The sequence below is a fragment of the Pseudophryne corroboree genome, chromosome 2 (assembly GCF_028390025.1).
Source record: "Pseudophryne corroboree isolate aPseCor3 chromosome 2, aPseCor3.hap2, whole genome shotgun sequence".
NCBI classification, from domain to species: Eukaryota; Metazoa; Chordata; class Amphibia; order Anura; family Myobatrachidae; genus Pseudophryne; species Pseudophryne corroboree.
In genome coordinates, this window is record NC_086445.1 from 262645089 (window position 1) to 262659669 (window position 14581).

The following is a 14581-nucleotide window of genomic DNA, read 5'->3' on the forward strand; positions in this document are numbered from 1 at the left end:
AAAAAAAATATATATATATATATATATATATATATATATATATATATATATATATATATTAAATTTTGTGCTACCTCCGGTGTGCATCCTTCACACTCCAGCTGTCTTAAGATCTCCAGTGTCCCCGAGTGGATTCAGACAATTGGATCTATCAGTACGTACCAAAATCCTCTTTTTACATAGCCTGATTAGTAATTTTATACAATATCTTTAATAAATTTGGGCATTAAACAAAGTTTGTCTACGTTGAACCATCAGAAAGCAAAGGTTTCACTAGCTCAGTGTTTAAATTTTCGTGCAGTGGATTTTTCGGATATGGAGCTTGAGTTTTGCAGAAGCTTGTGTAGATCTGAGCTTGTCTAAAGTTGGTAAGTCTCAGAATTTTAGTTTTCCTTCTATGAGGAGATGATTCTGGTTTAGGAAAATATTTATATATTGAAGTGGATTCCTTTTAAAAGGCAAGGAATTGGCGACTTGAGGGAGATCTGTGCAGCACATACTTTAAAATTCAGGTCACAGGAACCAGTGTTTCCCAAAAGTTTTCTTGTTTTAAACTAATTTTTTTTTCTTTTTTCATCCTCTGTTTAATAACTTATTGAGGTAGGCGTGTACAAAACCACATAGAAAGTTTAAGATTTCTTTTTCATTTTACCCTTTCCCAGAAGAGGACGGGAAGTGGGAATTCCGCACCTAAGATGGATTCTATAGAAAGGTTATCTAAAACAACAACTAATCCGATCTTAAAATATGCTCCACGAAAGGATAGTTCAGGCAGAATGTTCAAAGCTGTCCTTGAATCTATTTCTCTGTCCTCCATCTGGGGGACGCTGCGCCGTTACTTGTGGGTTAGAGGTGTGTGGTAGTGGAGATTGGCACAGAACTATCAAAAGCTGACTCCTCCCCCCTCTAACCCCTCCCATCTCCTTCCTGCTCAGCCCTGATCAGTTTTAGTTTTGTGCCTGTGGAGTACAGACACAGTTTTGATTTCTCTTTAGGAATTTTTTTTTTTTTTTTTATTATTTCTTCTTTCACAAATACCTAGTCCCTGTTTACAGGTGACAGGTATAACAGTGGAAGGGGTTAGTATCCCATTCCAGACTGCTGCAGGGAGGCCACTATACCTTCGGTCACTGGGGCCTTCAGAGAGAGAAAGAGAGAAGACAGCAGCATCAGGTACTGGACAGCCACAATCTGTCATTGACAGTATTGGGCTGTCCCTATTTCCTATTATTAATGTCCCTATTTCCTGTTATTAATGGTGAATTTATTGGGACTACCAAACTCCTCCTCCCCTCCCTCCCCCCCCCCCCCCCCCCCCCCCCCCCCCCCCCCCGAGCGCGCGATCACCCACAGACAGCACGGAGGCTGATCTGGGGTGAAATGTGAGGTGGAGGACTGTGTTAGGTCCGGGAGGGTGTTATTCACTCCCTGGACCGTTACTTGGCTGCCGTGACAACCGCTCTGTGTAGCGGCGCACGGGAGCCGAACTTCCGGTTTTTGACGAGATGAGAATGACGTCAGGCGGGCAGAGCCGTCTTCCCGCTCAGCTCTGCCCGCGCGCGCGCACGGCTGGTCACGGCGCCATCTTCTCTGCCTGCACACAGGGGACGCTGTGCTACGGAGGAGGATTACATACACAGGGGGATAAAAACCGCAAGTATAAAAGGGGGGGAGGGGGATCACAGTGTCTCCTCTAGTCTGGTGGCTAGAGCAGCATATTAACAAAGAGCAAGTCTAGTGGGTTGAATCTCAGATATTTTTTAACACAACTTGGGGGACATAGTTCACCAGAGTAAAGATGACCAGCAAGCCAGAGAAACCTACTAAGGGAAAAACAACCTCAGTGGTTTATTTCTCATGTTCACAATGTGGCACAAAGCTGGCTAAGGGGAGTGCTGACGCAGGGACCCTCTGTACATCATGCTCTGGTGCACCAGCGGCAGATCAGCAGGGCAGATCCACAGATCAGTCAATGCCCCCTTGGGTCAAGGCCATGGTGGACGCAATTTCAGATTTGCGTCAGTCAAGGTCGGAAGCAGCTTTGGCCCAGACTCAGGTGGAACCGCTGTGGGCCCAGAATATGGGAAAATGTCTCACTGATTTGACTCAGTCTGTAAATAAATTTGTAAGTTCGGCCAGTAGTTCGGCGGCTTCTAAGCGAACGCAGCCGTTACCCGCTATTGCATTTCCAGGAGAGGAGTTGGATACTCTGACATCTCCATTGGAAGAAGGGGAGGTAGATCCTGAAGGGGACGAAAATTCGGCTTGGGAAGATGAGGATTTATCTACTAATTCAGGTGTTAGGCTACTAATAGAAGCCATTCGTCAGACCCTTAATATTCAGGATGAGGCAGTAGCCGAGACTTCTTCCTCTTTCTTTAAACGACAGAAGAGACAGGTTACTGCGTTCCCTTCTTACTCGCACTTTGCGGATATTTTAAAAGAACCCTGGCTAAAACCGGATTCCCGTTTCCAGGCGCCTAAAAAGTTAAAGTTTCTATATCCTTTTACAGAAGAGGATACAACAATTTGGGAAACCGCCCCAAAGGTAGACGCCCCTATTTCGCATTTAGCAAAAGCTACGGTTATTCCGTCAGTACAGTCTGCGACTTTAAAAGACTCTACCGATAGGAAGATAGAAGCATTACTAAAATCTATGTTTTCCTTATCAGGTGTTTCTCTCCGTCCAGTTCTGGCGAGTGCCTGGGTGCTTAAAGCCGTTGATGAGTGGCTTGCACAGGTTGTATCTGGGATGCAGTCAGACGATCCGTCGGAGGCCATTCAATTAGCAGAACAGATTTCTGAGGCCCTTACTTACGTGGGTGAAGCATTATTGGATTCGGTGGCGCTACAGTCCCGTGTTTCTGCCTTAACAGTATCCGCAAGACGATCTCTTTGGCTTAGGGTTTGGAATGCTGATTCGGACTCAAAGCAGACCTTGACGGCAGTCCCTTTTGAAGGCGAATTTCTTTTTGGATCAGAGTTAAAGAAAATTATTTCAGATACTACGGGGGGAAAGAGCCCTTTCCTTCCGTCTGCTCCAAACAAACCAAAGCCTACAAGATTTCGGTCCTTTCGTACGCAGGGCAGAGGTAATTTCCAGTCCTTTCGACCCTTCTCCAGATTTCCACGAAGGGGATCATTCAGAGGTAGAGGAGCTCAGGCTACTCGCAGACCGTCCAGTAAGCCTGCCGACAAGCCTGAGGCATGACGCTTCGGGCCCTCTGGAGGGATCAATACAGGTTGGGGCTCGTTTACTTCACTTCAGGGAAGTGTGGCTCCTATCGAAACCGGATCGGTGGGTAATAGGGGTCATTTCCAGAGGATATATGTTGGATTTCGAAGAAGCAGTCCCAGCCCGACTAATTGTGACGCCTCTCCCAGACGACCCCTCCAGACGTCAGGCTCTCCTTCAGGCAACAGCAAAACTATTACAAAATGGAGTAATCCTTCCGGTCCCAGCTCCTCAGAGAGGTCGGGGCTTTTACTCGGGTCTTTTTCTCGTAGACAAGCCGGACGGTTCGTTTCGACCCATTCTAAATCTAAAAGCCCTCAATCCGTACCTTTCATCCCAGAAATTCAGGATGGAATCCATTCGCTCCATTATCGCAGCCATGGAGCCAGGGGAATATTTGGCTTCAATAGATATAAAGGACGCATACCTACATGTTCCAATTTGGACAGGACATCAATCACTTCTGAGATTTGCAGTAGGTCCGTGGCATTTTCAGTTTCGGGCCCTTCCCTTTGGTCTTTCTACGGCTCCCCGGGTGTTTACGAAGGTCCTGGGTCATGTCGTCGCAGTTCTCCGTTGCAAAGGGGTCAACATCACTCCATACTTGGACGACCTGTTGATCAAGGCCCCGTCACCGGAGATTCTCACTCAGAACCTGCGTCTAACGATAGAGACTCTACAGTCTTTCGGGTGGATAATCAATTTTCCAAAGTCATCTCTACTCCCGTCACAGAAAATGGTTTTTCTGGGTCTTCTATTCGACACCAACAGCCAGAAGGTGTTTCTTCCTACAGACAAGATTCAGGACTTACAAGCCAGAATCAGAACCTTGTTAAAATTGCCGGCAGTATCAGTCCTCAGATGCATGCAGGTACTGGGCAAGATGGTAGCCTCATTCGAGGCAGTTCCATACGCCAGATTCCACGCCCGACCTCTTCAAGCTCAGATTCTCCACTGTTGGACTCGGACGGATTCGCGCCTCGAACTGCAGTTGATACGCTTGTCGATAAGAACTCGTCAGTCGCTCTACTGGTGGCTTCACAGTCACAATCTGAGGAAGGGTGCGCCGTTCACGGTCTGGTCTTGGATGATGGTAACCACGGACGCAAGCCTCAGCGGTTGGGGAGCAGTGTTCCAGACTCATCATTTACAGGGGCGCTGGAGCAATCAAGAGTCAAAACTACAAATCAACATTCTGGAATTGAGAGCGATCCGGTATGCTCTCATTCGGATTCAGACCATGGTGCAGGGCCATCCAGTTCGGGTGCAATCCGACAATGCCACGGCAGTGGCTTACATCAACAAACAGGGAGGAACTCGCAGCTGGTCCGCAATGAGAGAGGTTGCTCAGATTCTCACGTGGGCGGAGCGTTGGATTCCCGTGATTTCAGCCATTCACATTCCGGGAGTCGAAAACTGGGAAGCAGACTTTTTGAGTCGTCACACGATTCATCCGGGAGAGTGGGAACTTCACCAGGAAGTGTTTCTTTCTCTAGTGGATCGCTGGGGAGTGCCAGAATTAGACCTGATGGCGTCACGGCTCAACAAAAAACTTCCGGTTTACGGATCAAGAACTCAGGATCCTCAAGCATTTCTGATCGATGCACTAACAGCTCCGTGGCAATTTCAGCTGGGTTACGTGTTCCCACCAATTCCACTGCTCCCACGTCTACTCCAACGCATTCGGCGAGAAGGCCTTGCAATAATTCTGGTGGCTCCGGATTGGCCACGCCGACAGTGGTACACTCTTCTAAACAGCATGGTCGTCGGAGACCCCTTTCGCCTCCCTCTGCGACCAGATCTTCTGCTTCAGGGACCTTGTCGCCACCCAGATTTAAATCGGCTGGCTTTGACGGCTTGGTTCTTGAATCCAACATTCTGAAGGCAAAGGGCCTTTCTCGTGCGGTTGTTCAGACAATGATTCGGGCTAGAAAGCCGGTGACTTCTGGCATTTACCATAGAGTATGGCGTATTTACATTGCTTGGTGCGAGAAAAGGAACTTGACTCCGCATTTGTTTAGACTTCCTCGCCTGCTCTCCTTTCTCCAGGAGGGTCTTGACAAGGGTTTAAAACTTTCTTCCCTGAAGGGTCAGGTTTCGGCCTTGTCGGTCCTTTTTCAAAAGAAATTAGCAATCATTCCAGAGGTTCAAACATTCCTGCAGGGAGTACTTCGAATTCAACCACCTTTTGTTCCTCCGATTCCTCCCTGGGATTTAAACTTGGTACTTAAGGCTCTTCAAAAGTCTCCATTTGAACCTCTAGAATCTGTGGAACTACGTTATCTAACACAAAAAGTTGTTTTTCTGTTGGCAATTGCCTCAGCTAGACGAGTGTCTGAGTTGGCGGCTCTTTCTTGCAGGCCACCCTTGTTAGTGTTTCATGAAAATCGGGTGGTGCTGCGGACAAAGCCTTCATTTCTTCCAAAGGTTGTTTCAGCATTCCATTTAATCAGGACATCGTTCTTCCAGCTTTTAATCCGTCATCTTCTCAGGGGGAGGATTCCCATTTGGCTCTCTTGGATGTTGTTCGGGCCTTACGTATTTATTTGTCTCGCACGGAGGCTTTCCGTCGTACGGATTCCTTGCTGGTATTGATTGATGCTCCCAAACGAGGTTGGCCTGCCTCTAAGAACACTGTGGCCCGTTGGATAACTTCGGCCATCAGACAGGCTACGTGTCCTCAAGCGTTTCGGTTCCTGACTCAATTAAGGCTCATTCGACTAGAGCAGTTGGAGCGTCTTGGCTGTTCGCGGTGGTGCATCTGTTGAGCAACTATGCAGGGCGGCGACCTGGTCGTCAGTCCATACGTTCACAAAGTTTTTACCGGTTTCCATACTTTTAGTTTGGAGACTGCCTCTGTTGGGCGTCGTATTTTACAGACGGCTATGCCGTCAACGTCTCCCTCCTCTCATTAGCTTGCTTTGGGAAATCCCACAAGTAACGGCGCAGCGTCCCCCAGATGGAGGACAGAGAAATGGGGATTTTGTTTACTTACCGTAAAATCTCTTTCTCTGAGTCCATCTGGGGGACGCTGCGATCCCTCCCATAGTTTGTCTGGTTTAATTGGTTAATTTTTTATTCTGGTCTATCTCCTTTGGCTTGGCTAAACGTTAACTGATCAGGGCTGAGCAGGAAGGAGATGGGAGGGGTTAGAGGGGGGAGGAGTCAGCTTTTGATAGTTCTGTGCCAATCTCCACTACCACACACCTCTAACCCACAAGTAACGGCGCAGCGTCCCCCAGATGGACTCAGAGAAAGAGATTTTACGGTAAGTAAACAAAAATCCCCATTTTTGTAGCTGCAGAAACCTACCTTAAGGTGTGTACACATGGTGAGATTCGGGCTATGCCCGATTCTCACTGCGACAGGTACTAGGTCGGTATCGCAAGCATATAATGACTGTGCTTGCGATACTGGCTTTGTCTGATTTTGGCTAAGTGTCAATTTTGACTATCCTTTCTACGAGAGAGACTGTGCAGGCAAGTCAATTTTGACTATCTTGTCATGCGATACCGACCGCGCGGGACCGCATCGTGACTTTCACCTTGCGATCTGCACTAGCTTTTCTTTGCTATTTTGACTATATAGTCAAAATCGTAAAGAAATATCTCACCGTGTGTACACACCATTAGACCCATTCTTGAAACATCTTTGGGCTTAATGTCTTCAAGACCTTGCAGGTGTAACTGGGTTACTTTTGTGCATGTAGGCATTGGCACTGCTAGTATGCTAAAGCAGTTCCTGATGCCTTGATATTTGAATGCCTTTTATACGCAGTTCTACCTTTTATACACTGGGATTCATTATTTTCTGCTTCATGTCAGCCACAGCTAATGCTGACTCAAGACTACATGTCATTTATTACATTTTTATTTACATTTGTTTGTGGCTTATTCTGGTGGTCAGTATCTTGTCTCCCCCTTACCCTAGGGAGTAGTCTTCTCACTGGTCCAGAGGGACTTTCCTCTAAAGAGCGTGAGAATCTCAAGAAACTGAAAGCTTTACGTCGATACAGAAAACGATATGGAATAGAAGCTCTTCTACACCGGCAGCTAAAAGAACGACGTATGTTGGCTACAGAAGGGGTATCCCAACAGGTATGTATTCCTCCACCCAACAACCCCAAATTCCCCCCCCAAATTTTTTTTTTTTACTTTCTATAAAGTGAAGCCGTTATAATTACAAAATGTATGTTGTGATGGTCCTGAATCAAGGCTGGTGGCTTGTTGTAGCCATGGGTTTCAAACAGGAGCCTATAGAACCTCTCCCTGTGGTCTGTTAGCTGTGCTATTACACTTATAGGCCCAGCTAATTCAGTTGGGAGAAACAATTTTTGTTTTATTACATGGCAATCATAGGCACAAATCATATGTCTTTATTGTTTTGGGTGTTTTTTTAAGTGGAACTCTCAGAGCAATGGCTAATACCCCTTTCTTTCCAAGCCTCTGACCCTGTTTATTGCTGGGGGCAACCTGGGTCCTGGCTTGGTGTGTGAGAGTCCACCCAGGTTGTGTCCCACGTCGGCTACCCGGGTTACTCCCACGTAGTCTGCTACCCGGGTTACTCCAAGGTAGTCTGCTATGTGAAAGCGCGACCTAGGTTATCTGACCCAGGTCATGCTAATAGCAGCAGATGGACAGATCACCGGTGCTTGGAGAAGAACACTGTTTCAAGCAGCTGTGACACCACTTGAAACCGTGGTCGATAACCTAGGTTGGACCTGGGTTTTCAATATGAAGGGGGCTATAACTGTACCAGTAATGCAGCTTACAAATACTTTTTTGGGGGGGCAGAACGACGTGCCAGGGAGTCGGAAGGGAGTTTTCGAGGCTGGACAGAGGGAAGGGCAGCACGGGGTGGAGATTGAGGTGACCCAGCATATGCTGAGTCCAATAAGCTAGTATACAATAATCTTCTAAGAACTATGTACCTGATGCTAATGTGTGTATTGACCTAGTTCTGTGATCTATGGTAGTGTTTCAGTTACTGTTTTATAGACCCTGAATAACCGAAGCACAATTCCTTACTTAGGCTCACACCACTAGATCCAGCCAACGTTGCCTGGCTTTTGTTGAGGATGTACGCTGTTCTAACCCATGCCTCCCAATGACCAGACACTGCTTGAGCCGTATCCTTTTGTCTCTTTGCCATAAAGTCATCAGCCAGTAAATCTTGTATTTCGTAAGAGCTATTTGTGATATTTGCTTGTAGTAGCTGAACTAAATTTATGATGAATGACTACTAAGCATGATCAGGTCAATTTCTCCTGTAGGGTCCACAGGATAAACATTGGGATATGAGGAAGCGACAGCGGATTGACGCCAACGATCAAAGCTTTCTGGCCTCCCAGAATTCAACGAGCCAGTCCCCTATGTCCCCGCCTCCTGGATCAGGCAATTCAGTTTCTTGTTTGGTGCGGCAGGAGCAATGGTCAATGTGCTGCTGGTTTTTAGCAGCAATAAACTTTTTTTCTCTAACGTCCTAAGTGGATGCTGGGGACTCCGTAAGGACCATGGGGAATAGCGGCTCCGCAGGAGACTGGGCACATCTAAAGAAAGCTTTAGGACTATCTGGTGTGCACTGGCTCCTCCCCCTATGACCCTCCTCCAAGCCTCAGTTAGATCTCTGTGCCCGAACGAGAAGGGTGCACACTAGAGGCTCTCCTGAGCTTCTTAGTGAAAGTTTTAGATTAGGTTTTTTATTTTCTCTAACGTCCTAGTGGATGCTGGGGACTCCGTCAGGACCATGGGGATTAGCGGGCTCCGCAGGAGACAGGGCACATCTAAAAAAGCTTTTAGCTCACATGGTGTGTACTGGCTCCTCCCCCTATGACCCTCCTCCAAGCCTCAGTTAGGTTTTTGTGCCCGTCCGAGAGGGTGCAATCTAGGTGGCTCTCTTAAAGAGCTGTTTAGAAAAGTTTTTTTTTAGGTTTCTAATCAGTGATTCCTGCTGGCGACAGGATCACTGCAACGAGGGACTTAGGGGAGAGACTTGCAACTCACCTGCGTGCAGGAGGATTGAAGTCTTAGGCTACTGGACACTGAGCTCCAGAGGGAGTCGGAACACAGGTCAGCCTGGGGTTCGTCCCGGAGCCGCGCCGCCGATCCCCCTTACAGACGCTGAAGAACGGCAGAACGGAGGTCCGGAAACAGGCGGCAGAAGACTCCTCAGTCTTCATGAAGGTAGCGCACAGCACTGCAGCTGTGCGCCATTGTTGCTACACGGCTCACTGATCTCGGTCACGGAGGGTGCAGGGCGCTGCTGGGGGCGCCCTGGGCAGCAATATAGATTACCTTAGAGGCAAATAAATACATCACATATAGCCATTAAGGCTATATGTATGTATTTAACCCAGGCCAGTTTTCCTAATAACCGGGAGAAAAACCCGCCGAGAAAGGGGCGGAGCTTATTCTCCTCAGCACTCAGCGCCATTTTCCTGACCAGCTCCGCTGGTGAGGAAGGCTCCCACTCTCCCCTGCACTACAGAAACAGGGTTAAAGAGAAGGGGGGCATAAATTGGCGATATAATTATATATTAAGAGCGCATATATATAGAAACAACACCTTCTAGGGTTGTTATATACATTATGGCGCTTTTGGTGTGTGCTGGCAAACTCTCCCTCTGTCTCCCCAAAGGGCTAGTGGGTCCTGTCCTCTATCAGAGCATTCCCTGTGTGTGTGCAGTAGGTCGGTACGTGTGTGTCGACATGTATGAGGAAAATGTTGGTGAGGAGACGGAGAAAATTGCCTGTAATGGTGATGTCACTCTCTAGGGAGTCGACACCGGAATGGATGGCTTATTTAGGGAATTACGTGATAATGTCAACACGCTGCAAGCCGGTTGACGACATGAGACAGCCGGCGGACAAATTAGTATCGGTCCAGGCGTCTCAGACACCGTCAGGGGCTTGTAAAAACGCCCATTTACCTCAGTCGGTCGACAGACACTGACACGGACACTGACCCCAGTGTCGACGGTGAAGAAACAAACGTATTTTTCCTTTAGGGCCACAAGTTACATGTTAAGGGCAATGAAGGAGGTGTTACATATTTCTGATACCACAAGTACCACAAATAAGGGTATTTTGTAGGGTGGGAATAAACTACTTGTAGTTTTGCCTGAATCAGATAAATTAAATGAAGTGTGTGATGATACGTGGGGTTCCTCCGATAGAAAGTTATGGGCGGTATACCCTTTTCCCGCCAGAAGTAAGGGCGAGTTGGAAAACACACCTTAGGGTGGATAAGGCGCTCACACGCTTATAAAAAACATGGCGTTACCGTTTCCAGATACGGCCACCCTCAAGGAGCCAGCTGATAGGAAGCTGGAAAATATCATAACAGTATATACACACATACTGGTGTTATACTACGACCAGCAATCGCCTCAGCCTGGATGTGCAGCGCTGAGGGGGCTTGGTCGGATTTCCTGACTGAAAATTTTGATACCCTTGACAGGGACAGGATTTTATTGTCTATAGAGCATTTTAAGGATGCATTTCTATATATGCGTGATGCGCAGAGGCATATTTGCATTCTGGCATCAAGAGTAAATGTGATGTACATATCTGCCAGACGAAGACACGACAGTGGTCAGGTGAGGCAGATTCCAGACGGCATATGGAAGTATTGCCGTATAAAGGGGCGGTCCATTGGATCTGGTGGCCATGGCAACAGCTGAAAAATCCACCTTTTGTTACCCCGAGTCACATATTGGCAGAAAAGGACACAGTCTTTCAGTCTCAGTCCTTTCGTCCTCATACGGGCAGGCGGGCAAAGGCCAGTCATATCTGCCCAGGGGTAGAGGAAAGGGAAGAAGACTGCAGCAAGCAGCTCATTCCCAGGAACAGAAGCTCCTCACGGCTTCTGCCAAGTCCGCAGCATAACGCTGGGGCCGTACAAGCGGACTCAGGTGCGGTAGGGGGTCATCTCAAGAGTTTCAGCAACACTCGCAAGGGAACTCCGGGATCCTACATGTAATATCCCAGGTGTACATTGGAAATTCGAGACGTCTCCCCCTCACACAATTCACAGGCTGTATTCCCAGCAGGTGATAATCAAAGTACCCTTCTTACAACAAGGAAGGGGGTAGTATTCCACACTATATTGTGGTACTGAAGCCAACCGGCTCGGTGAGATCTGAAATATTTGAACACTTACATACAAGCGTTCAAATCAAGATGGAGTCACTCGGAGCAGTGATAGCGAACCAGGAAGTAGGGGACGATATGGTGTCACTGGATATCAGGGACGCTTACCTACAGGTCCAAATTTGCCCTTCTCACCAAGGGTACTTCAGGTTCCTGGTACAGAACTGTCACTATCAGTTCAGACGCGGCCGTTTGGATTGTCCACGGCGCCCCGGGTCTTTACCAAGGTAATGACCGGAATGATGATTTTTCTTAAAAGAAACATGGACGCTTTCCTGATAAGGGCAAGGTCCAGAGAACAGTTGGAGGTCGGAGTAGCACTATCTTAAGTAGTTCTACGACAGCACGAGGGGATTCTAAATATTCCAAAATCGCAGCTTTTTCCGACGACACGTCTACTGTTCCTAGGGATGATTCTGGACACAGTCCAGAAAAACGTGTTTCTCCCAGTGGAGAAAGCCAGGGAGTTATCCGAGCTAATCGGGATCCTCCTAAAACCAGGAAAAGTGTCAGTGCATCATTGCACAAGAGTCCTGGTAAAAATGGTGGCTTATTACGAAGCAATTCCATTCGGCAGATTTCCCGCAAGAACTCTTCAGTGGGATCTGCTGGACAATTGGTCCGGATCGCATCCTCAGATGCATCAGCGGATAACCCTATATCCAAGGACAAGGGTGTCTCTCCTGTGGTGATTACAGAGTGCTCATCTTCTAGAGGGCCGCAAATTCGGCATTCAGGATTGGATGCCGGTGACCACGGAGGCCAGCCTGAGAGGCTGGGGAACAGTCACACAGGGAAAAAATTTCCAGGGAAGTGTGATTAAGTCTGGAGAATTCTCTCCGCATAAATAAGCTTAGAGCAAATTTATAATGTTCTAAACTTAGCTAGACCTCTGCTTCAAGGTCAGCCGGTATTGATCCAGTGGGATAACATCACGGCAGTCGCCCACGTAAACAGAAAGGGCGGCACAAGAAGCAGGAGGGCAGTGACAAAACTGCAAGGATTTTTCGCTAGGCGGAAAATCATGTGATAGCACTGTCAGCAGTGTTCTTTCCGGGAGTGGACGACTGGGAAGCAGACTTCCTCAGCAGGCATGACCTCCACCCGGGAGAGTGGAAACTTCATAGGGAAGTTTTTCAACATGATTGTGGACCGTTGGCAAAGACCAAAGGTGGACATGATGGCGTCCCGCCCGAACAAAAAACGGGACAGGTATTCCGCCAGGTCATGAGACCTTCAGGCGATAGCTGTGGATGTTCTGGTAACACCGTGGGTGTACCAGTCAGTGTATGTGTTCCCTCCTCTGTTTCTCATAACCAAGGTATTGAGAATTATAAGACATAGAGGAGTATGAACTATACTAGTGGCTCCGGATTGGCCAAGAGGGACTTGGTACCCGGAACTTCAAGAAATGCTCACAGAGGACTAAGGGCCTGGGGAGCTAAGAAGGGACTTGCTTCAGCAAGTACCATGTCTATTCCAAGACTTACCGCGGCTGCGTTTGACGGCATGGCGGTTGAATGCCGGATCCTGAAGGGAAAAGGCATTCCATAAGAGGTCATACCTACCCTGGTCAAAGCCAGGAAGGAGGTGACCGCACAACGTCATCACCACATGTGGTGAAAATATGTTGCGTGGGTGAGGCCAGGAAGGCTCCACGACGGAAATTCAACTAGGTCGATTTCTACACTTCCTGAAAACAGGAGTGTTTTGGGCCTCAAATTGGGGTTCATTAACATTTAAATTTCGGCCCTGTAGATTTTCTTCCAGAAAGAATTGACTTCAGTTCCTGAAGTCCAGATTGTAAAGGGTGTATTGCATATACAGCTTTTTTGTGCCTCTAGGGGCACCGTGAGTTTTCAACATAGTGTTGGGATTTCTTAAAATCATATTGGTTTGAACAGCTCAAATCTGTGGATTTGAAATATCTCACATGGAAAGTGACCATGCTGTTGACCAATATCTCACATGGGAAGTGACCATGTGTTAGCCCTGGCCTCGGCCAGGCGATTGTCAGAATGGGCGGCTTTGTCTTACAAAAGCCCATATTAAAATTTTCCATTTGAACAGGGCAGAACTGGGACTCGTCTCCAGTTTCTTCCTAAAGGGGTGTCAGCGTTTTCACCTGAAACAACCTGTTGTGGTGCCTGCGGCTACTAGGGACTTGGAGGACTCCAAGTTACTAGACGTTGTCAGGGCCCTAAAAATATATATATATATATATATATATATATATATATATATATATATATATATATATATATATATATATATATATATATATATAGTTAGGACGGCTGGAGTCAGAAAGTCTGACTTGCTGTTTATATTGTATGCACCCAACAAGCTGGGTGCTCCTGCTTCTAAGCAGTCTATTACACGCTGGATTTGTAGTACAATTCAGCTTGCACATTCTGTGGCAGGCCTGCCACAGCCGAAATATGTAGATGCCCATTCCACAAGGAAGGGGGCTCATCCTGGGCGGCTGCCCGAGGAGTCTCGGCATTACAACTTTGCCGAGCAGTTACGTGGTCAGGGGAGAACACGTTTGTAAAATTTTACAAATTTGATACTCTGGCTAAGGAGGACCTGGAGTTCTCTCATTCGGTGCTGCAGAGTCATCCGCACTCTCCCGCCCGTTTGGGAGCTTTGGTATAATCCCCATGGTCCTGACGGAGTCCCCAGCATCCACTAGGACGTTAGAGAAAATAAGAATTTACTTACCGATAATTCTATTTCTCGTAGTCCGTAGTGGATGCTGGGCGCCCATCCCAAGTGCGGATTGTCTGCAATGCTTGTACATAGTTATTGTTACAAAAATCGGGTTATTACTATTGTTGTGAGCCATCTTTTCAGAGGCTACTTCATTTTGTTATCATACTGTTAACTGGGTTCAGATCACAAGTTGTACGGTGTGATTGGTGTGGCTGGTATGAGTCTTACCCGGGATTCAAGATCCTTCCTTATTGTGTACGCTCGTCCGGGCACAGTACCTAACTGAGGCTTGGAGGAGGGTCATAGGGGGAGGAGCCAGTACACACCATGTGACCTAAAAGCTTTTTTAGATGTGCCCTGTCTCCTGCGGAGCCCGCTAATCCCCATGGTCCTGACGGAGTCCCCAGCATCCACTACGGACTACGAGAAATAGAATTATCGGTAAGTAAATTCTTATTTTCAGTGAGACCTGCTGGCAACA

General features: G+C 47.5%; 1 protein-coding gene and 1 non-coding gene across 2 annotated transcripts in view; both read left to right on the forward strand.

The window, feature by feature from the left end:
- Positions 1 to 14581, forward strand: part of KANSL2 (KAT8 regulatory NSL complex subunit 2) — an 82504-nt gene that overhangs the window by 34221 nt on the left and 33702 nt on the right. Inside the window, exons 5-6 of the mRNA XM_063952751.1 lie at positions 7166 to 7332; positions 8267 to 8363. Of these exons, the coding sequence (XP_063808821.1) occupies positions 7166 to 7332; positions 8267 to 8363 (264 nt within the window). The remainder of the gene's footprint in view (positions 1 to 7165; positions 7333 to 8266; positions 8364 to 14581) is intronic.
- LOC135054280 (small nucleolar RNA SNORA2/SNORA34 family) lies at positions 7434 to 7567 on the forward strand. Its single transcript, XR_010243478.1, has one exon. It is a non-coding gene; the product is annotated as a small nucleolar RNA SNORA2/SNORA34 family (small nucleolar RNA).